The following is a 24,651-nucleotide window of genomic DNA, read 5'->3' as shown; positions in this document are numbered from 1 at the left end:
TCACATTTAGTGTATGTCATCGTGTTGCAAGTTACACCGCTGTTGCAAGTAACCCCGTTTGACGGTACTGTTCAAAAATAAAGAAAAAAAGTTTTTGCTCATCTCTCCGAAGGGCCCCCAATCGGCTCGGGCTCCCACAATCCTTTATCTGGGCCTGGCGGTTGCTATGATTAATTTCTGGAATTTTAGGAGGAATGCCAGAAAGATCTCTTCAAGAAACATCAGAAGAATGAACCCTCAAAGGGAGGATTCCTAGAAGGAATTCCCTGTTAAGTACCAGAAAGCCTTTCAGAGAAATGACAGAAGGAGCTCATTAAGAAATTCCAGAAGAAACTCCTGGTCAATCTCAGAAAATAATGCTGGAGGAATCCCGGAAAGAAGTCCTCAAAGGACCATCTGGTGTAATCCCAAAACAGAGGTCCTGGAGGAATCTAAGAAGGTGGAATCCTCAAATGTTGAAGTCCTGCAATGAACTCCTAGGGAAATTGCTGAAGAAATTTCTAGAGGAATCTCAGAAGGAACTGCTTGTAAAATCTCGGAAGCAACTCCTGCGGGAATCTCGGAATTAATTCCTGGGGGAATCCCGGAAGACATTCCTAAAGAAACCGTTTAAGGAATCTGGTAAGGAGTCCGTAGAATAACTCCTGAAAGAACTCTGGGGGAATCCCAGAAGGCACCCTTTTAGAAAACCAATAAGATTTCTTTTACTCCTGGAAGACCTGAGGAAGCCTAGAAGGGAAGTCCTGGAGGAATCCCAGAATAAATTCCTGGTGATATCCTGCAAAGAATCCCTGTAGATCTTTAGAATCCAGAGAAAATCTCAGAAGAAACTTCTGAAAGAATCCCAAAGGAAGCCTCTGAAGGAATTCTGAATTAACCTCTGAAGAATTTGCGAAAGAACTTCTGGGGAAATCCAGGAAGCAATTACTGGAGCAATCCTAGCAAAAATTCCGAGTGAAATCGTGGCACGAATTCCTGGTAGAATCTCAAAAGATTCCTTTTCTTTCCTGGAGAAGTCTCGGAAGAGATTTCTGGATAAATCTCGGAACTCTGCGAAGAACACTCCCCCTGGATATCACGCGGAGGACCTGGGATCGAATCCCACTCCCGACAAACTCACACAATGAGAGTTCTTCATTCGGAAGGGAAGTACAGCGTGGGTCCCGAGATGAACTAGCCTAGGGCTAAAATCTCGTTAAAACAGATGAAAAAAAAAACTCCCCCTGGAGAAATTTTGTACAGAATTTCAGAAGGTATTCCTAATAGAAGTACAAGTATAGAACGCTAGAGGCGCTGTTCCTCCATACAATGGCTGTGATCAAGATGTTTCATCCATAGTAGCCATGATTTTCCGAAAACGTAAACGCTGGTACTTAATGTGTCAAAATCGGATGTTGTTTTGGTATGCAATCAAGAGAAAATGGAACGATGAACGATGTTTGGTGGATCAGATTTGATTTTTGTGCAGCAAGTAATCTGAGCATGACAGTTTGAGACGAGTGATAAAACCATGGTTGAAACTATGAGGAACTTCCGGAAGTTCTATTCTACAAATGATGGGATGTTACTTCGCTCCCATCATTCGTAGAATAGAACTTCCTCGAGCTAGATTTTTGCGTGCCTTTACAGCTGATTTACTATGAAAAAAGTTTGATAAACTCCAATTCCCCAACACCCCCCTGCCACGGAAGATTGTGGTCGGATATCAGAATTTCGAGTTGGGGCAAAAAAAGTCACATTTGTTCTGGCTTTATAACTGTTTATTTGCAACATTTATGCTTTGAGTTCACAACATACACACAGATAAAAATAATGAGATTTACTCGTCATGTAAACTTAATTTTAGTCATGTAAACTTAGTGTTATGATGGTTTACATGATATATCATGTAAATTTGTGTTATATGTCATGTAAACACACAGAGTCATGCTGAATTACATGACATATAATGGAAGTTTACATGATATTTTATAACTTTTACATGATATGTCATGTAAACTTCTGTGATATTCCACGCTCCAATTATGTGCATTATATATCACAGAATTTTACACTCTTTTTTCGATCTGTGCACATCTAGCGAACTAGGCTCGTCAACTGGAATCGTTGGGAACTGGAACCGTATAGGTTTCGTTAAAACTTTGTCGGAAAATGGTAGGTGCTGCTGCAGACACCGAAAACCTTTCAGCCATGATTTCAGCTGCAAATCCTGTTCATATTCCTTCAGACAAGTCTTCCATCGGGCCATTATCAAGTCTTTCGGCAATCTGTAAAAAATCATTAAGTAATGGTTGCTGCTAATGACTTAAAAATTGAAATACCTGTGAAATGATACTCCAAGACATCTCTTTTACCGGCTGGACGAAGTGGAGTTCTTGATAGCACACATTAAATAAATACTTGAAACACTACCGCGCGTACGGTCGAGATCAAATTCTTTGCCGTGATAATAGAAATACACTAGAACTCCAATGGCGCTGCCGTCACTTTTCCCATTTAATTATGTTAATAACATTAATTACAATAATTGACTATTTTTATGTCTCCATCTTGAAGAGGACATTTTTTTTGGTAAACAAAATTTATTTGACACTTCTAGTACCGCTACTGACGCTGTAAGGGCGTGGCAAACTAGATGTTAGTCACACGAACAGTCGCGACATTGGACTTTTTTTTTTTTTTTCCTCCCCTGTTGGGGAAATTAAGCCACTGCGTCCAATAGGCTGAACTTTTGTGGCATAACATTGGACTTCTGTGGCTAGTTATTCTAATGCCGTGATTGAATCTGTGTTTTGATTTTCAAGTACGGCTACTCTGATAACAAATGAGAGAATTTGACAGTTTGAGGACCGCTTCTAAAATAAGCACACTAGATGTTAGTCACAAGATCTGCAGCGCCATTGAAAGTCTAATATATGTCTATTGTATTCCTAAAGGAATTCCGGAAGGATCTCCTGCAGAAATCCCAGAAATCCAAGAGCTCCAGGGGGAATCTAACGAGTAAGTAATTACTGGCGCGAACCATTAATTTCAATTACCCCCTCCGAGGAAGCCAATGAAAAATTTCCAGATCATAAATAAACAACAAGGCTACTTAACGTCAAAGACTTCGAAAAAATATCACAACAACCGACATATGCCACTGCATAGAATTCTCTCCTTCCCTTTCACTCTTACAGAAGTTTCATAAACAACAAGGCCAAGAAACGTCAAAATCCCGAACAAACTCAAAACAATAGGGCACTGCACGGAATTCTCTCCTTCTCTTTCACACTTACAGAAGTTTTGTAAACAACAAGGCCAAGAAACGTCAAAATCCCATACAAAATCAAAACAATGCAGTGCCCTATGCAGTGTCCTATACCACTGCACTGTTTGACGTTTCGTGGCCTTCTTGCTTACAAACTTAGACTTATAAAAAAAATCATTAGCTTCCCATGGGTGGTCGATTGAATTCAAAATATTTGGTTCGCGTGAGGGTGCTGACTGATGAGTTGCTAATGGCATCCCTTCAGGAGCTCCTTATTTACTCAGGAATTCCTTCCGCGATTGTAAGATTTCTCTAAAAGCTCCTGCATTCCTTCAGAAATTCCTGTCAAAATGTCTCTAGGAATCCTCTGGTGGTGTCTCCAGAAATTGATTCCAGGATTCCTATAGCAGTATATCTATCAAAGTCCTCGAGAAATCGGGAGCTCCACGCGTTATATTTCTTGGGGTTCTTTCAGCAGTTCCCTCTGGGATTTATCCGCGGTTCCTTCAGAAATTTCTACTGGAATTCCAAGGCATTTTCCGAGATTCCTTCGGGCATTTCTTCGTAGATTTCTCTAGGATTTCCTTCTGAATTTCTCTTAGTAGTTTCTTGGGAAATGTCTTCAGATGTTTTTTTTTCTGGGATTTCCAGAAGGAACGTCTAGTTGAATCCCGGAAAGAGCTATTGGAGGAAACTCCAGCTGATGAAGGAGCTCCATGAGAAATTGTTGGAGAAATTTCTCATGAATCTCCTGTAGGAAGTTCATAAGGAACTCCTAGGCTCATTCCATAAAGCATGCTATAAAAAAACTCATGGAGTATCTCCTTCCCAGGAATATCTGGAGGAATTGCAGAGAATCCAGAAGAAACTCCTGGAGGAACCATGGGAGGAATCCAGAAATGAGTTTCTAGAGAAATCTTGAATGGAGTTCTAGAAAAAAATCTGGTTGCAGTTTCTGAAAGAATCGCGGAAGGAGTTCTCGGAAGAATCCCAGATAAAGTTCCTGAAAAAACTCGTAAGAAGTTCCTGGAAGGTTTCCGGAAGACGTTCTTGGAGGAATCCTGGAAGGACTTTTTGGAGGAAACCAGGGAGGAGATTCTGAAAGAAGTTCCTGGAGGAATCCCGAAAGAAATTCTTGGAACGATCTCGGATGGGGTTTCCGGAGGAATGGCAGAAGGAATACCCGGATGAATCTCGGGAGGAGTTCTTGAAGCAATTCCGGATGTACATCCTGAAAATATCCCTGAAGACGTTCTTGGAAAAATACCGAGAGAAGTTTTTGGAGTATACCTGAAAGGAGCTCCCAGAGGAACCTCAGAAGGATTTCCCACAGTTCCCAAAAGAATACCGGAAAGAGTTCCTGTAGCAATCCAAAAAGGAGTTCATGAATAATCCCCGGAAGCAGTTCCTGGAAAAGTCCCGAAAGAAGTTCCTGAAGGAATCCCGGAAGGAGTTTCCAAAAGAATCCCGGAAGAAGTTCCTGAGGGAATTCCGGAAGGAGTTCACGTAGGAATCCCTAGAGGAATCCCTGAAGGAATTCCTATAGAAATCTCGGAAGAAGTTCTTGAAAGAATCTCGGAAGTACTTCTGGGTGGAATACCAGAAAAAGTTTTTGGAGAATTCCCGGAAGGATTTCCTAGATGATGAATCTCAGAATATCAAAAGAAACGCATGAAAAAATCTCGAATTTCTAGAGAAGTCTTGATGGAATTCCGAAATCTCCGGTATCTCTGCAGGAATTTTGGAATAAGGAATCCCGCAATGAATTTCTGAAGCAAACCAGGAGGGAACTTGTTGAGGAATTTCGGAATATCTGGTAAAATTCCTGGGAGGACGTCACAAGGAACTCCTGGTGTAAAATGTAAGAAAATCCATGAGAAATCCCAGAAAGAACAATGGACGAACCCGTAAAGGAACATCTGGGAAATCCTAGCAAGAACTTCAGAAGGAATCCCGGAAGAATTCCTTAAGATATTCCGGATGAAAACTGAATCTCAGATGAAATTCTTGGAAGAGTCACTTAGGTTCTTAAGGAATCTTAAATCCTCATTAGATACATTCTGGGAGAATCCAAGGAGAACCCTGCAAAAAGTTTATGAAGAAAGCGCGAAAGGAAGTCCTGGAGGAATTCTGGATGGAATTTCTGTGGGATTCCAGAAGATGCTCCTAGAGGGTGCCACCAGCAAGTCATAACTTAGTACCAGCTTTGAGGATCAGGCATGGAAATTTGTCTTGATTTATAACGAAATAACCTACAAATATGATTAAGTACATATTGAAACATTGCATCTAAATTTCGAAAATAACTCCTTCTTTGATACCCTAGCTGCACCCACGGCCTCGCATAGCATAAACTGAAAAGCAGTGCTCCGAAAATGGTCCTATCTGGGGTAGTTTTGAAGCCATGGATTAGCGTTCTTTTCCCATATCAACCAGCACAGACCAATGCATTAGGAACAACATGACAGGACAGGATCATAGCCAGCTGATAGAGATAAATTGAGAAATTTCGCGCGTAGGTGGTTGTTTGCGCAGATTGCACGTGCTCTTTAGGTTAGCCTTCTCGTAGTTTACTTTGGTACCTAAGATAAAGTCTCGTAAATACTTGTATCCTACATGTCAAACGACTGAAAATGACCTTCGCGCCGATATTGCTGGTGGGCTAAAGTGGTCCTATACCAGTGCTCTAGATGTTTGTAACAATGTGAAACATTTTATTTGGAGAAGGCGGACTTGATAATACTGTTCAGCGCTAGGTCCTGAATAGAGGTGAATTTCATAGCTGATTGTACATGACATGCCCATGAAATGATTAACGACCCTTGGGTTTAGCCATTTTAATTAGTCTCAACTAGAGCAACGCGTTTTCTCGTTGCTCATTTTCCACTGCAACATTTCGCAATCATGTCTGATCAATCAAAACTTCTCACGCTTTTGAGGGGACATTGTCCACTCTAATCACCGCCCGTGTCTGCTGGGCAACCTCCAAAACTCATTACCAATCAATCACCGCAGCCGTTCACTACTCAGGCGGATTAAACGGGTCACATGCATTAGGGCCTCTATCGATCGGGGTCAGTATTAGTAGTAGGGGCCGCCTCCTCTGTGATTTGTGATTTGGTAATTGCTCCACCCCGAGTATACTGCTGCTGGCGCCGCCATTCGGTGGGAACCACCTCGGGCGCTTTCCAACATCCGCGCTAGGACCTTGCGACGCGTAGGTATCATGATCTATACCACACACTGACTGTAGGTAGGTATCTACTGCAACATGCTGGTACAAATTGTTTTTCTCAGCTTTCTGCTGCCTGCAATGATTAAGCAATTAGTGCTCCTACCCAGCCCATTCACGGTGGAAGAAAAGAAGGTCGATCACGAAAATTTACACCAAAGTCAACCGTGTCCGGCGTCCACTACCTCCGGCTTACCAACCAGGAAATGAGGAAGAAGCTTAATCCGACCGCTGCATTATCTGGTAGCGCAGTAAAAACATTGACAGTGACTCTTAATCTTTCTCTGGTTGTGGCGACCGTAATTATACTGCTTTTTGAAATGGTATGACCGGGTTAGTATCCTCAAGCAAAACTATCATGTTCTTATGTAGATTCGATTCCCGGTTTGATTGGGAATCATGTTCTGCCATGTGCCGAGTGGTTTGCACGCTACAACTTCCTTCACATGTCGCGCTTGGGTTCGCAAGCAGCCATCCTCTTTGGAGCCACCATCTTCTACCTTGCTTGATTTTGCAAGCATCGCATCCTCTGTAGAGCCACTATCCTCAGGTATTACATCCAATAACGCTTATTTGGCAACAGATCCTCTCAAGATACCATCTGATGTAGAAAAATCTACTTGATGCACTACCCCAATTTAGCTAGCATATGTGCGACGTGCGTATTGCAGGGAGACGAACGCAAGTGGTCGAAAGATGATCATAATTTCGGCCTCAGCGAAGAATGTTTCCAGTAATTCGTCGTCGAGTTTGTTATCGGCTAGTATTGCACTTGGAGCTACTTTGATGGACCTCACCATTTGTTCCCACCAGTCTCCCGTGTAGAAGGCCAAGGGAGGGCTGCATCTCTACTGTGTGTAGGTGTCTGTGTAAGTTCTGCCAAGCACTGATGTTACCTATTTCATAATGCAACCCGATCGAGTTTGCTTCATTTTTCATGCCCAAGTCTTTCGGTCATACTATTATGCAAACCAGTGTGCAGAGAATTGGCTTACTGTGGTTATTCGATCGCCACTAGGGCTAGGCTACAAACCCAACAACGTCAGATCGCAGTAAACACTGGAGCCCGATGGTGGTAATTAGAATCACATTTCGCCTGCTATGATTCATAAATCAAGTGCCAGGTAATTTGCTACCGGGGCTCCTGCGCGCTTGTTGGCTATTGCTGCACGACCACGGGAGGAGATAAGACACGGTGAAGTTGGTTGGGCTTCTAGAGTCTATGGGAAGTTAGAGACACACTGGATGTAGTTTTTTATGATTGAGACGGGCGCAGCAGCACAGTAGTAGTGCTAAATTGTGGCAAATGTAAAATGCAATTAAAATCACATACGTCGCCCGTCATTGGTCGGGCGGTCGGTCAATCGATTCAATATAATGCATGGGTTCTGGTCGAACGTTTTGTACCTCCGGCCGCTATAGTCGTAATGTTCTGAACAAGTGTTGACCGGTGGCGACCACCCGTTGTCTGATTGCTACTGCATTGCCATAAATCCGGCGTCTTGCATGGCAGCATGGCAAAATGGATCATTAGCGGCTCGTAAAACGGACCATTATGGCGCGCTACCGAGTGCGGTGACCGTAATTTACGCGGTCAGGAATAAGGTCGGGTTGGGTCCTGGGTGCGTGCCAATTACATTGATTGGAGAGAAGGAAAGTGAACTACATAGTTCTATGGGCCTTCTACATGAAATAAATTTTCCGATGTTTCCTTGGTGAAATATTTTCAACAGGAACAACGGATAGTAATTCTTCAAGTCCATGCTCTTTGCTTCGTTAGAGCTGTTTGTAGAGCTACTTTCATCTTTCAATCATTACACGCGTTCATACATGTTTCGATTTACGACATGCAGTATTCACGAGAAGAACTAAGCAGTAAAACTTTGAAATTTTGTAATATTACTTCATGAAGTTCCAAGGAGCTTCTTAAACAGCTTTCAAGCCCCAGAGGCTTACGCTGAACGTAAATCCTTCAAGTAGCTTAAAATGCTTAAGAAACTCCTTGGAATCCAGATAATTGCAGACATCCCCGTTGATAACGAAGTAGAGCGATTCCAAGCAACAGCATCAAAATTAAGGAAATTTTTTAATTCATGATTTTCTATTGAACTGAAACTTTGCACAGTTTTTAGTTCCATCTAAATCGCCATTTTTCGATATCAAATTTTTATTTTGAATCACGACTAACTTTTCAAAAGGGGGTATGTGAAAATGGTTCAAAAATATTCAAAAATCTGCACAGCCAAAATGGTTCGTTCGATTGCTATGAATTTTTTAGCAAAGTTAGATAACTAAATGGTGATTCCTAAGAAAATATACACTGTGAAAAAAATCTTTTTTAACATGAAAAAAATATAATTTTTGCCACAAAAACTCAAATAACTCAAAACCCTATCTTTTTACCAACGTATTTTTTTTAGGGAAGACGGTCCATTGTATTAGCAATCTACCATAAAAATTTGGTGATGGTAAACTAATAAACAAAACAGTTATAACATTTCAAACATTTCACAATTTTCATAATTGGTAAATATTTTTTTCTGTGTAAATTATTTCGTTCAGAAATCGCAATTTGATGCTGATTTTATTGTTCAGCAAAGTTAGATAACTAAATGGTAGTTCCTGAGAAAATATACACTGTGGAAAAAAAAATAACATTAAAAAATATCATTTTTGTCACAAAAACTCAAATATCTCAAAACCCTATCTTTTTACCAACGTATTTTTTGAGGGTAAACGGTCCATTGTATTAGCAATCTACCATACAAATTTGGTGATGATAAACTAATAAACAAAAAAGTTATGACAATTCAAACATTTCACAATTTTCCTATTTAGTAATAATTTTTTTTAGTGTGAATTATTTCGGCCGGAAATCGCAGTTTTATGCTGATTTTATTGTTAATGGCCTTGCGTGAGTAAAACAAGCTGTTTTTATTATGTATTATGTGTATTATATGTACAGTTATGTTCCGATTTTATCACGCCCTCCGCGCATTAGTCGTTTATTCATTAATTTGCTGTTACATTTGAGGACAAGTGTTTTCCCTCTTCTTCAAGATGAATGTTGAAAGCGTGTTTTGCAACGTTGAAAATATTGAAATGGGTATAGATGTTGAAGAATATTTCAAAGCATTTATGAAAAGAGGCGTGATTAAATTGTTTAAACAGATATCACTGATGGTACGGTGGCATGACTCTCTGCACTTAGCACTTCTGGCAATTTATCAGTTGTTGTCGTTTTCAAACTTCCTGCGCCCTGCTTTACCGATGATATGCAGATGGCTCGTTTGTTAAAGTCTAGACGGCAGGACGTGCTAATGCGTAAATTTGTATTCAATGTGGACATTTGGGCATAACCAGTTCTTTCAGTTTATCTACGGTGCTTTCGGTGAGATTTCGTAACTCTTTTGAACATTTTTTTTCATCAAACGGTCTACAAGAGAGCGTTGAGTTGAAGACCTTTGAGAAAACGACTGTTCATGTTGTTCGTTAGATTATAATAAACAAAATCATTTATTAGTTTTAACTGTCAAGTTTGGTGTTGTTTGCTTGGCTGAAGAAAAAATTTACTATAAAATTTTTAATATTCATAGCGGTAGTATTTTTTTGCTTTTTCGTGAGCATTGTCATGGTATGTATACAGACAAACAAACGTAACACTGACGAAATTTTCATTGACCACGCCTTTAACGATCATTTTGAATCTTGGTAGTGGCTTTCATAACCAGAAGAGCGCCCATCGTTTTTCTTTGCGTTTGACGTTTCACACTAGCGCCTTCTGATGACGATATTGCATAACGCAGTGTTTCGTGAAACATTTTCACCAGGTGGTGGTAGTGTGAACTGGGCGATGGATTTTCACGAAAATAGTTTTAGGCGTTTCGTCTGTTTGTCTGTGGTATGTACCTCTCATGCATTTGTTGTTGTTGAAGTTACTCGCATTCTTCCGATCATAAAGTCTGTTCTCTAAGAGGTAATTTTTTTTGCAGATAAACTTGACGTATACGCGTATATAAAACTTTTATTATACAGCTTTTGTCTTAAAAATAAGTTTAATTCCATTTTTCTTATAATCAACAGCTTTTCAACACTATCAAGGGATTTTTTCACCAGTCACGTACAATAAAAAGAATGACACTCTCTATATTTTTGATCACAACACTGGATCGCGTCTAAGTTTCAAATAGATACTATAGTAATTATGAATAATCAAACAAAAATATCATGAAAACAACTTGTTTAATTCAGGCGGTAGCCTTTACAATAAAATCAGCATCAAAATATAATTCTCGAAATAATGTACACAGAAAAAAAAATTGTTTGTTACTAAATGTAAAAATTGTGAAATGTTTGAAATGTCATAACTTTTTTGTTTATCAGTTTACCATCACCAAAATTTTATGGTAGATAGCTGATATAATGGGCAATTTCCCCTAAAAAATTGACGTTGGTAAAAAGATAGGGTTTTGAGATATTTGAGTTTTTGTGACAAAGATCATATTTTTTCAAAGTAAAAAAAGAAATTTCTTACAGTGTATATTTTCTAAGGATTCATCATTTAGCTATCTAACTTTGCTGAAAAATTCATAACAATCGAACAATCCGTTTTTGCTGTACAGCTTTTATAATATTTTTGAACTATTTTCGCATACACCCTTTTGAAAAGTTAGTCGTGAGTGAATATGAAGGTTTAATATCGAAAAATGGCGATTTAGATGAAGTTGAAAAACTATGCAAAGTTTCAGATATTTTTGAAATGGTCGCTCAGGATCGACTGACATGACTCCGTGGAATTCCTCAGTAGCAGACCACAACTTCTATATATATATATATATATATATATATATATATATATATATATATATCCCTATCTAGAGGTAAAAACCATAATCAATTTCTACTAAATCCTAGCCGTTTAAAACCCGAATGTAAGGCTAGAAGACCGTCGTTGTGGATGTGTTGTTGACAATGTAGCAATGTTCTTGTGGCGGCACTATTTTCCCTGACAATTGGACAAAAATTCTCATTTTAAAACCTCTTCAAAACTATTCGCACTTAGTTGTTTAACAACCACTTTTCAGTTATACCTACTGTTTCTCTCTAATTCGACAACACTTGACGCCCAGCTGACCGGTCGGTGGTGGTGTGGTTCCCTACAAAGAATTCAATCCCAGCTGGCACTCTACATAGATACATCATTACATGATTGCACTCTTGTCCAAGATAATCAACAACAGTTGGAATCGGACTGTGCCGGCGTGGCGGTCGCACTTACTAACTAGGTGGTGCACGTGAATGCAATGGTACCACCACCGCAGCTGCTACCACAGATCAGAACGCGTGAATAAATGTGTTTCTCGTCACCGGCGCGGTTTAATCTTCGTTTTCAACACCCGTCCGTTAACTCTGATCTACTAGCCAACCACATGTCGCCCGAGGTGGTGGCGGCATCTAACGCGTTGATTGAGACACGCGCCACTGCATATAATGAATAATTTATGTTATTAGTGTTGCACACGGGGAAAGACGTCTTTTTATGCAGTTTTTTCACTGATTTTTGCATAGGTACTCGTAACTTGAACTCAGTAACCTGTCGAAGTGGAGTTCGAGCCACAGACATGCATACGTCACTCGTCTTCGCTGACCTATTTGCTGTTTGAATCTAATATTCGGTGAGTAGCCGATTAGCTACACTGGTGGCACTTCCATAATGTTTTCTTTTGGTTGACATTTGCTAGATACTGTCGTTTATAGTGGCCGATTGGCCAAAAGCAGTATTGACCCATAATGACATCGACTATGAAGCTCCACGTTGGAGATCCAATTGTGAGGCCACCATGAACGAATTATTTATATAGCGCTGGCATCTATTCACAAAGACCTGCAGCCATTGATTATTATCCACTGATACACACCAGGCTTCACTGGCGTACAGCAGCATACATTTCATGTTTGGTTTGGAAATTCGGGATTTGGAACGGTCGACTAATCTGACTGTTTTTCATGCATTCCTTACACTCGCAAAAGTAGGTCCCGGATGACCTGTTGGTCGAAGTTGTGGTAACGTGCCTTTTACCGAACGAAAGACTCACCATCGAGTGTTTTATTTCGGCCGGACGTGGACTTTGGATGTTCTCGTTCTCTGAGGACCGTGGAGAATCATCCGTAGGAACTTATTTCGGACTCATTAAAGTTTTCAGTGGTGGGTTTTGGCACAGCTCTCCCAAACTGGGAGGCCACATTCGATTACTAGTAAGATGATCTGTTTGTAGACAGCAAGTTTGTTCTTCTGGGACAAAGTCGACTTACAGTTGGTGAGAAGGTAAAGGGCTTTTAGCAAGATGTTACTTTTGGAGACCGTCTTGTCGAACTATTTTCTGAACAGCAGTTTGCTGTTTTAGGTGAGGCCATGATAGTCAACCACGTTCGACCATTGCACCAAGGAGGGTGATTTTTTCATCCTCAGCTGGAACAATTCCGAGGGGTACGGAATGGATGAAGAGGATGACCTGGGTGTTCAGCGCGTTTACATAAAGCTTTCAGCTGGCGAAGTACTCAGTCAGGACATTCAGTCAGGCTTCTTTCCAGTGGTGACGTGAGCGCTCGTGTGACCCTTGTGAACGACTGCGATGTCATCGGCGAACAACAACAGATCCGTTTTCGTGGAGTTTGGACATGTCCGAGGTGAACAGCTTGAACAGAAGTGGACCTAGTATGCTTCCCTATGGAGCACCGGTGGACACATCTTGCGCGTCAGAGACTGACTGCATCATGCCTTGTGCTATTTTCAGTAGGTAGCTTGAAATATTGTATCGATGATATTGTAGCTTGTAAATCAGACCGTCGTGCCAGACCTTGCCAACAGTCTCTTCAACTTCGAACAAGGCCACATACTTGTTCCATCTGAGGACGTTTGTGAATCGGATCAGTTGGTCTGCAGTGGAACGACCTCGTCGGAAGCCAAACGATTCCCCAAGCAATATATTAGTTTGGTTGAAGAAGAAGGATCCTTTCCAGACTTCCGAATGGGTGTTACTAGCTTACTTCCACGACGGGGGGAAGTAGTTGATTTGAAGGCACTGATAAAAAATCAGTGTCATATGACACATTCCACGTACTTCTACGCCAAGGCACAGTGGCTGATTTCGTCATATTAGCGCGCTTAATTAATAACTTTTTTACTATGAAGTTTAGCGTCATGGTGTCTTCGGGAAAGTTTTTCACTATAATAAGGAGCTTCCTTTGAGCTTCTGTGAAAAATGATCCATCCCCCTAAAAGTGAGATAGAAAATTTATTTTTTGAATTTTTCAAGATACGAGGTTGGTGTCTTCACAAAAGTTGTAGAAAATGTTGTTTGGAGCAACTTTGCCGAAGACACCAAGTTTGTAACTCCGTTACTTTTCAAGATACGTTACGTTTTCTTTCATCAGCCCCTTGAAAAAGGTTTTTGCGTAATAACTTTCTAAAAATTGATTCTACATTTTTCTCGTGTTCTACAAAGTTATAAATAATGGTAAAACACACAACTTTGCCGAGCATGACATCCCACTAATTCCAAAATTAAAATAGTTATAACGGTTTTTATAGTTTTTGGGCCATATTTCAAGCATATATAACTTAGCTATAGGCAATTATATGCAAATTTCTTTTTACGCATGTGAAAGTACATGTAATTGCCTCTCTTAGAAAATCAAAACCATCAAACTGTAAGAAACTGTAAGATGGTTTTTGTATAGAAACTTACATCCATTTATGTTACTCTTATATGGGATTTATATATATTTTCAACATATTTATTTGATATTTCATATCAGCTTGCATTGTAAGTGTGTGTTAATATAAAGAAAGGTTTGTGGTGTATTCTGGATCATTCATGAAGTACGTTACATAAAAACTTACCATCTATTTCTTTTGTCGTACTAACTCAAGTGCTCCACGTAGTCCACGAAAAGAGCGAATGAAGCCCATTTCTTTAAAAAAAATCCAAACATGCGCGTGACATGTTCTTTGAACGCTCTCACTAGTACATATCTACACATGTCTACATGGGTTATAGTAAAATATAAATTTTATTGCACTTCAAAGAAAGCTGCTGTTAAATCGTGATCCGACGAAAGATTTTTTACTTTATGCGTTTTTTTTCGTGAACTACGTGGAGCATTGTGAGTTAGTAAATAGAAGTAGATGGTGAGTTTTTATGTAACGTACTTCATGAATGATCCAGAATACACCACAAACCTTTCTTTATATTAACACACACTTACAATAACAATAAAAATGCAAGCTGATATGAAAAACCAAATAAATATGTTGAAAATCTATATAAATCCCATATAGGAGTAACATAAATAAAGGGTGATACGGTCAAAATTTGGTCACACAATTTTTTTCATATCTTTAGACTGCGTACACCAAAACAGCTGATTTTTGGACCAGTAATGCTACATTATATGTAGCTTATACCATAAAATTTTCATCAAAATCGATTAAGTATTGGTTGATATATAGATAAAACCATCGACCTACCTTTTTAAAATTTTGTACAAAGGCGCTCCGTAGTAAATTTTCGAAAATTTAAAGTCAGTAAAGCACAATTTTGATTATAGAACTACCAATACTGCTCCGATTTTTATCAAAATTTTACAGTATAATACTATTATGAAAATATGTTCTTAGTAAAATTTTGAGCCATTTTGTAGGAATACTTTCAAAGTTGTAGCAGTTTGAATATGAAAAAAACTGACCGGGTGCCACTTAAGCAAATATAACTTTGTAACGGCTGGATCAAATTGAATGAAATTTTTACACAACATTTTGATATGCATACTTCACATACAGAAAAATTTTCATTGAAATCGGTTAAGTATCTCTGGCTCTATAAATAAAACACTTAAAATGTGTGAATCCTCTTTGCACAAAATTTTAAAATTGCAGATCTCAGGGTTCAACAATATATCCGCAAATACGAGACCGATTTTGATGAAAATTTTATGGTACAAGCTACATATAATGTACCATTACTGATCCAAATATCAGCTGTTTTGGTGTACGCAATCTAAAGTTATAAAAAAAAAATGTGTGACCAAAATTTGACTTGACATGGCAAAATTTGAGAAAACTTTACCACCTAAACAAATATAACTTCGTAACGGCTGGATCAAATTGAATAAAATTTTTACACAACATTTTGATATGTATACTTTACATACAGAAAAATTTTCATTGAAATTGGTTCAGTATTTCTGGCTCTATAAATAAAAAAGTAAAAATGTGTTCCTATTTTTTAATCCTCTTTGTACAAAATTTTAAAATTGCAGTTTTCAGGATTCACAATATCTCCGCAAATACTACGATTTTGATGAAAATTTTATGGTATAAGCTACATATAATGTACCATTACTGGTTCAAAAATCAGCTGTTTTGGTGTACGCAGTCTCAAGTTATGAAACATATTGTGTGACCAAATTTTGACCGTATCACCCTTTAGATGTAAGTTTCTATACAAAAACCATCTTACAGTCTCTTACAGTTTGATGATTTTGGCTTTCTAAGAGAGGCAATTACATGTATTTTCACATCTGCAAAAGGAAATTTGCATATAATTGCCTATAGCTAAGTTATATATGCTTGAAATATGGCCCAAAAAACTATAAAAACCGTTATAACTATTTAAATTTTGGAATTAGCGGGATGTCATGTTCGGCAAAGTTGTGTGTTTTACCATTATCTATAACTTTGTAGAACATGAGAAAAATTTAGAATCAATATTTAGAAAGTTATGGCGCAAAAACCTTTTTCAAGGGGCTGATGAAAGAAAACGTAACGTATCTTGAAAAGTAACGGAGTTACGAACTTGGTGTCTTCGGCAAAGTTGCTCCAAACAACATTTTCTACAACTTTTGTGAAGACACCAACCTCGTATCTTGAAAAATTCAAAAAATAAATTTTCTATCTCACTTTTAGGGGTGTGCTGGCACCACTGCTAAGGGACAGGCGAAATCGAAAGGTTTGACAGACTTGACATTATGAAGACATCTGTCAAAGCAGAATGAGACGACAAAAATATGAAAACTAAACCAGGTTGGAAGTAATTAAAATTGTTCCTTAAATTTGTTGAAATTATCGTTATAGAATTACAGCTATATTTTCCTTAAAAGTAGTAAACGAAGAATTGAATTAAAACTACGTAAGTTACTATGGTTTGAACTTAAATCTAGGACGGGCAGAGAACATTAATTTATAAACTAAAATTTGTTACCTATTCCTTAGTGATTTGGAGAATAGTGGCTTACCACTACCTTAAATCAAACCAAACTGTAATTATCTGGCATAATTCCGATCCAAAATCGTGAAACTTGTGAGTATTATTGAATCTGTAAAAAACTAGACGCGATAAAATTATTGAAATCTACATTAGGCTAGGTAAAATCAGTCTACAACTACACTGTCCGCAGCACGAGGTTGGCAGAAATAAACTACTTCTTGTGAGTTACTTTGATGTTACCTACATGAACAATCAAAATTATAATAAATAAATATTTAGTTTTAGCTTCTACAAAAGCTGCTGGAAAAAATATAGTGTTTCTGACACCAGTCCGAACAATTTCTAAAAAAGAAGTAACTGGACCTAACCCCAACGCGATGACGGATGGAAACGTAGATCTCACACTGACTGCTTGCAGTTCCTGTGGGCAAACATCGGATACCAACGAGCAGATGGTTGGCTGTGATTCCTGCAAAGGTTGGTTCCATTGTCGGTGCGTCAATGCCACAGAAGCTGACTTGGCTGAACCGAAGTGGTTTTGCTCCGCGGATGAGTGTCAACGCCAGAAAAAAGGAACCACAAAAAGGAGCAGCAAGACGTCCAAAAAGGCTTCTGGACATACGTCGGACTCCGATAAGACGAGTGTTAAATCGGACCGCCAAGTTGGACCGCATCTTTCCCGAATCATGCAAACGTTGCAGAATGAGCAGAAGTCCAAAGATGAAGAGCTGCAAATGGAACGGATCATGAGAGAGAAGCGCATCGAGATGGATCTAGAGTTCAAGAAAAAACGTATGGCCATGGAGAAACAGATGAGGGACAGAGAGATGGAATTGGAGAGGGAGTTGCTTGAACAGTCACTCGCACAGGAAAAGGAGCATTTAGACCGGCTGAAGCTGATGAGACTGCAGTATCGATCTCAAATGGATCAAGTCCAGCAGGAGATAAAACAGTTGAACACAACGTCCGACGCTGATGAAACTCCGAAGACAGTTGATCGGAATCGAGCCTTTCTAGGAGAGAGCTCTCGAGCGACTTTCGTCAACGCGGATGCCACAAATGTATCTGTTCGATCGAACTTGTCAAAGTTCAAGCCACTCGCCCCAAGTAAACAGAGTCATGAAACCGAAAGCGACGATAGCGATGAGACGTCTGACAGCGAGTCTTCAGAGGAGGAGTCTGAAGAGGATGAATCGGATTTAGAAGCGGAGAAACCAAGAATGGGACCGTCCAAGGCTCAGCTGGCGGCTAGAAACGGAATTACGAAAAGGTTACCCATTTTCACCGGAAAGCCCGAAGAATGGCCGTTATTCATCGGGGCATTTGAAGCATCGACGGAAGCATGTGGTTTCAGCGAAGTCGAAAATCTTGTCCGCTTGCAAGAGAGCTTAAAAGGGCCGGCTTTAGAAAGCGTTCGTTGCCAACTTCTGTTGCCAAAATCCGTTCCTCGCGTCATAAAGAAGTTGCGTCAGTTATATGGAAGGCCGGAGCAGCTGCTCCAATGCCACCTGGAGCGAATTCGGAAGTTGGACTCACCGAAGGCGGATAAGCTCGCAAGCTACGTTCCGTTTGGCAACGCCGTAGAGCAGCTCTGCGATCACCTCAAGATGGCCGGACTAAAGGAACATCTAGTGAACCCTCTTCTTCTACAAGATTTGGTAGACAAGCTACCGTCTGGTGACAAACGCGAATGGGTTCGATATAAGAAGAAGAAGAAGTCTGTGACGCTGTGTACGCTTTCGAAATTCCTATCGAAAATCGTAGCTGAGGCGTGCGAAGCCAACGTTTCGTTAGAGATCAAACCAGATCCAAGGGTTTCTGTGTCGACGAAGGCCACCAAAGGGATATCGAAGGGAGCCGTGTTCAACCACAGTTCGTTGGAACCTTCCAATAAAAGCGACGATGCAAGACGGTCACAAAAGCCGTGTATAGTGTGCCAACGCAATGATCATCGTCTGAGATATTGCGAAGACTTTAAAAAACTGCCTGCGGCCGATCGCATCAAGCTAGCGCAGCAAAAAAAGCTTTGCAAGGTGTGCCTCAACGACCACGGGAATGCTGAGTGTAAATTCAAGCTACGTTGTAATGTTGGCGACTGCCAACAACGCCACAATCCGCTTCTGCATCCCCCGCAAACGACGTTAGCGATTAATGCACATGTACGAGTGAACGGTTCAATTCTTTTCCGTATGCTACCCGTTATGCTGCACTGCGGACAAAAGTCTGTGAGCACTCTGGCATTCCTCGATGAAGGTGCGTCGGTAACACTGATTGAGCAGCATTTGGCGGATAAAATTGGCGCAAGCGGCGTGAATCTCCCGTTAACAATCAACTGGACTTCAGATATTTCCAGAACTGAAAGCGACTCGATCTGCACAAATTTATGGATTTCATCCCCTGGAAGCAACGAGAAGAATCTGCTGAAGACGGTGCAGACGGTTCGTGAGTTGCTTCTTCCTGCACAATCACTTGAATCCACGGAAATGGCGAAGCGATATGCTTTTCTGCGTGACGTGCCTTTCCTTTCCTATCAAAGTGGGCGCCCAGGACTATTGATCGGGCTAAACAATATCCACGTCATTGCACCAATCGAAACCAAACTAGGTGGACCGGGAGAACCAATCGCGGTGAAATCAAAACTAGGCTGGACCGTGTATGGTCCACAAATGGGAGAAACTATAAGCGAAGCCTTAGTGGGTCATCACGCAGTGAGCAACCAAGCAATTCATGATCTCATAAAAGTGCATTATGCCCTCGAAGAATCGGCGACAGCTGTACTCCAAGAATCGAAGGAAGATCGAAGAGCCCGTGACATCCTGGAACGGACGACGAAACGCATAGGAGACCGTTTTGAGACGGGACTTCTATGGAGAGCTGACGATATAGTGTTCCCGAATAGCTTCCCGATGGCCCTTCGGCGTTTGGAACATCTGGAACGACGTTTAGAAAAAACACCTGAATTGTACGAGATTGTAAGACAACAAGTGATCGAATACCAGAACAAGGGGTACGCGCATCGAGCAACGACTGAAGAACTGACCAAAATGGATCGTCGCAGGATGTGGTATCTGCCTTTGAACGTGGTTCTAAACCCAAAGAAGCCCGGCAAAGTTCGCCTGGTGTGGGATGCGGCGGCACGCGTCGATGGCGTTTCTCTAAACTCGCAGCTCCTAAAAGGACCCGATTTGCTGACTGCATTACCGGAAATCGTATGCCGCTTTCGAGAGCGACCGGTTGCCTTTGGTGGAGACATCAGAGAGATGTACCACCAATTGAGAATACGCGAGGTGGATAAATCGGCTCAGCTATTTCTGTTCAGAGCGAAACGTACAGATGAACCGGCCATCTACATAATGGATGTTGCCACATTTGGCGCCACAAGTTCTCCGTGTTCTGCTCAGTTCATAAAGAACCTGAATGCTCTTGAATTCTCCAACGAGTTTCCAAGCGCAGCGGAAGCAATCATCAAAAGCCACTATGTCGATGATTATTTCGACAGTGTGGACTGCGTAGCAGAAGCTGTTCAACGAGCGAAAGATGTGGCACACGTGCATGCAAAAGGAGGATTCCTAATTAGAAATTGGGTGTCCAACTCTGAGGAAGTGCTTCGCAACCTCGGAGAACAGGAAGTTACCACCAAGGTTCGTTTGACGCAGGACAAAAGCATCGAAACCGAACGCATCCTGGGAATCGTATGGAATCCGACTGAGGACACCTTCGCGTTTTCTGCAAATCACCGACAGGATCTTGAGGAGTTTCTCGTAGGAGACGAAAGACCTACAAAGCGTATCATCCTCAGCTGTGTAATGGGATTTTTTGACTCCCAAGGTATGTTTTCTCATTACACGGTGCACGGTAAGCTTATTGTGCAAAACCTATGGCGACTGGGTTATGATTGGGACGAAACAGTGAACGACGATACTTGGGCAGATTGGAAGCGATGGACTGCTCTTTTACCATGCGTGGAATCAGTAAGAATTCCACGGGCCTATTTCGGTAGTCTACGATCAGACGAAATCGATTTCCTCGAATTACACGTGTTCACTGACGCTAGTGAACATGCGTATGGAACAGTGGCGTACTTCAGAGCAACGGTGAACGGAACGTACAAGTGTGCGTTAGCCATGTCACGATCGAAGGTAGCACCACTAAAAAGGCAATCAATTCCCCGGCTGGAGCTTTTGGCTGCGGTATTGGGAGCTCGACTATTGCGCACTGTCGAATCTAGTCACACACTGCCTGTTCATCGACGATTTCTGTGGACAGACTCACAAACTGTGTTAAGCTGGATTCGTTCAGATCAATACAAATATAAACAATTTGTTGCCTTTAGAATCGGAGAGATTCATGAATTAACCAACATTGCAGATTGGCGCTGGGTACCAAGTAACCAAAATATCGCAGACGTTCTGACCAAATGGGGCCAAGGACCCCCACTTGAATCAAATGGTCCGTGGTTTGCAGGTCCACAGTTCTTGTATCAACCTGAAGAGAACTGGCCAATTCAAAAACTTCCGCTGACCAATATTGCCGAAGAAATGCGTGCTCATTTGCTGTTCCACGACACAACTAGTCACGAATTACCACTAATTCACGTTCATTTGATGTCACAGTGGACTCGCATCGTCAGAGCAACTTCTTACGCGCTAAGGTTTGCTGCAAATTGTCGTCGCAAGCAAAAGGGCGAACCGATTTGGACTACGAAGGCAGTTGGGAGTCGGACGAAATTGCTAAAATTACAATGGCCCAACATCTGCTGGCCGTTACAACAAGAAGAGTTCCTGAAAGCAGAAACAGTGTTATGGAAACAGGCCCAATTCGCTGGTTTCCCGGACGAAGTATGTACGTTGAAGCGAGCACAGAAAACGAATGTAACATCGGCGAAAATTGAAAAAGGAAGTCTTCTGTATAAATTGACTCCCGTTATGGACGACAATGGAGTCATACGTGTAGGAGGCAGGCTGGAAAAGGCGGAATTTCTGCCATTCGATACCAAATTTCCAATCATCCTTCCTAAAGATGACGTCATCACAAAAAGATTGGTGCAACACTATCATGAGCAGTTCGGACACGCAAACCGCGAAACAGTGTTTAATGAAATGAGGCAACGCTTCTACGTTCCAAAACTGCGTTCCGTAATTCTGAAAGTTATGAACGACTGCATCTGGTGTCGGGTCTACCGATGCTCACCCAAAATTCCCAAGGAAGCACCACTACCTGTTCCACGTGTGACGGCCCACCTGCGACCATTCAGTTCAGTTGGAGTTGACTATCTTGGGCCGATAGAGGTTACAGTTGGGCGACGGAAGGAGAAAAGATATGTCGCCTTATTCACTTGCTTGGCAATAAGGGCAGTTCACGTTGAGGTGGTCTTCAGCTTAACTGCCCAGGCATGCCTAATGGCGATTCGGCGATTTTGCTGTAGAAGAGGCGTTCCAGAGGAATTTGTATCCGACAACGCTACGAACTTCAAAAGTGCTAGTAAAGAGCTGGCTAAAACCATCAATGACGAATGCGCTGATCGCGTCACCAGTTCCAGGACTAAATGGACCTTCATTCCTCCCGGTACCCCACACATGGGAGGGGCCTGGGAAAGAATGGTCCGTTCAGTGAAAGAAGCTCTACACGTTTTTGATGATGGCAGAAAATTGACCGACGAAATTCTTCTTACAACCTTGGCAGAAGCTGAGGACATGATTAACTCTCGTCCGCTAACTTATGTCCCTCAGGAATCCGCAGAAATAGAAGCAATCTCACCGAATCATTTTTTGCGAGGTGCAGTACGGGCCGAAGATTTAGAGGTTGATCAGGTCATCGACTTTGCAGGAACGCTTCGAGATGTCTACAAGAGATCACAATATCTTGCCGATCAACTCTGGATTCGCTGGTCAAAGGAGTATTTGCCGTCCATAAACCATCGTACAAAATGGTTTGAGGACAAGGGTTCGATCCGAGCAGGAGATCTAGTATTCGTGGCAGATGGACGCATTCGAAAGTCGTGGACAAGAGGAATTGTCGAAGAGGTATTTCCAGGATCTGATGGTCGAGTTCGGCAAGTCACTGTGAGGACATCTGGTGGCGTGTTCAAGCGTGCAACCGTAAACTTGGCAGTGCTGGAGATTAGAGACGGTAAATCCGGAACGGCCGGGGGTTCCGCACCGGAGTTACGGCCGGGGGAATGTGCTGGCACCACTGCTAAGGGACAGGCGAAATCGAAAGGTTTGACAGACTTGACATTATGAAGACATCTGTCAAAGCAGAATGAGACGACAAAAATATGAAAACTAAACCAGGTTGGAAGTAATTAAAATTGTTCCTTAAATTTGTTGAAATTATCGTTATAGAATTACAGCTATATTTTCCTTAAAAGTAGTAAACGAAGAATTGAATTAAAACTACGTAAGTTACTATGGTTTGAACTTAAATCTAGGACGGGCAGAGAACATTAATTTATAAACTAAAATTTGTTACCTATTCCTTAGTGATTTGGAGAATAGTGGCTTACCACTACCTTAAATCAAACCAAACTGTAATTATCTGGCATAATTCCGATCCAAAATCGTGAAACTTGTGAGTATTATTGAATCTGTAAAAAACTAGACGCGATAAAATTATTGAAATCTACATTAGGCTAGGTAAAATCAGTCTACAACTACACTGTCCGCAGCACGAGGTTGGCAGAAATAAACTACTTCTTGTGAGTTACTTTGATGTTACCTACATGAACAATCAAAATTATAATAAATAAATATTTAGTTTTAGCTTCTACAAAAGCTGCTGGAAAAAATATAGTGTTTCTGACACCAGTCCGAACAAGGGGGATTAATCATTTTTCACAGAAGCTCAAAAGAAGCTCCTTATTATAGTGAAAAACTTTCCCGAAGACACCATGACGCTAAACTTCATAGTAAAAAAGTTATTAATTAAGCGCACTAAAATGACGAAATCAGCCACTGTGCAAGGGTGTGAAATTTCAAAGTGATTGTTTTGCCCCAAGCTTTCCAGCATATGAAAAAGGGTAGATTCAATCTTAGGAAAACCATTTGTTTTACTTAAAATTTGACTGGTAACGTATTTAAATATTTAGGTGAAGTAATAGCATTTTATGTAAGAAAAATGAAATTTTTCATTGATAAGTTTCAAATATGCCTGCTTGCATATGAAAGTACGAAAACATTATACCTATTTTTTGTAAATGTAGTATAATAATGTATATTTTATGCACCCATAGGCAACTTTTTATAAAAATGGGTTTATATATTTTGAACGAGCCGGGACTCGTAATTTGCCGGGATTGAAGGTGTTACTTCCCGTTCGATGCACGAACGGCGCACAGGAATCACTGGACACAGATTAGCACTAATTCACTCTTTCTGAATCTTCTCCTTCTTCACCGAAGGCAGAACGATTTCACTACTGATCACTTAACCCGTTCTTCGCTGTGATCAATTAACACAGTTGTGAGGCTCACTCACGCACGACACCGACCGACCGACGGATAAGGTTTTATTGCCGTGCTTGTTGCCCCGATTGGCCACCACGGAGAATCCCACACATTTTCGGATACTGAGGAATTCGTTTGTGCTTCACTTTTTCGCACCACTTTATTTCGCGATACTGCGAGGAGTTAAACACAAAGAACGATCGACCGCACCGATGCGTTTGCTGTGGGGATATATTTCGAACTAACTGCTACAAATTTGTGTGCTGTGCACAGTGGTCAGCTTGGTGATTCCAATTGAGATGATTTGCTCTCATTGCGTCTCTCAAGAGAGTATCATTCTACATTAGGCTAGTTCAAAACGTTAATAGGGTTATATGAATTCAATTAATTTCATACTAAGACTAAGGTTAGATTATTTACAATATTTACAAACTAGTTAAGGATTAATTCATTTACG

At 40.8% G+C, this 24,651-nt stretch overlaps 2 protein-coding genes across 9 annotated transcripts in view; both read left to right on the top strand.

The window, feature by feature from the left end:
* LOC109408327 (myosin-I heavy chain) overlaps window positions 1-24,651 on the top strand; it is a 254,619-nt gene that overhangs the window by 101,580 nt on the left and 128,388 nt on the right. The gene's annotated exons all lie outside the window — the stretch shown is intronic.
* On the top strand, window positions 11,629-23,566 carry LOC134285689 (uncharacterized). 8 transcript variants are annotated; one of them, XR_009996543.1, is made up of 3 exons: window positions 11,629-23,149; window positions 23,233-23,320; window positions 23,381-23,566. XR_009996543.1 is itself a non-coding variant. In XM_062846966.1 (3 exons), exon 3 carries the CDS (start codon window positions 17,128-17,130, stop codon window positions 22,990-22,992), a length of 5,865 nt encoding a protein of 1,954 aa, XP_062702950.1. In that variant the 5' UTR covers window positions 11,629-16,672; window positions 16,756-16,843; window positions 16,904-17,127; the 3' UTR covers window positions 22,993-23,566. The 8 variants fall into 8 exon arrangements, 5 of the variants coding, with proteins under 5 accessions (XP_062702950.1, XP_062702951.1, XP_062702947.1 ...); XM_062846966.1 differs by having other exon boundaries at window positions 11,629-16,672; window positions 16,756-16,843; window positions 16,904-23,566; XM_062846967.1 differs by having other exon boundaries at window positions 11,629-16,843; window positions 16,904-16,970; window positions 17,036-23,566.

The sequence above is a fragment of the Aedes albopictus genome, chromosome 1 (genome assembly GCF_035046485.1).
Source record: "Aedes albopictus strain Foshan chromosome 1, AalbF5, whole genome shotgun sequence".
In the NCBI taxonomy this organism is placed as follows: Eukaryota; Metazoa; Arthropoda; class Insecta; order Diptera; family Culicidae; genus Aedes; species Aedes albopictus.
Note: the sequence above shows the minus strand (reverse complement) of the source record. Positions and strands in the feature narration are given on the sequence as shown.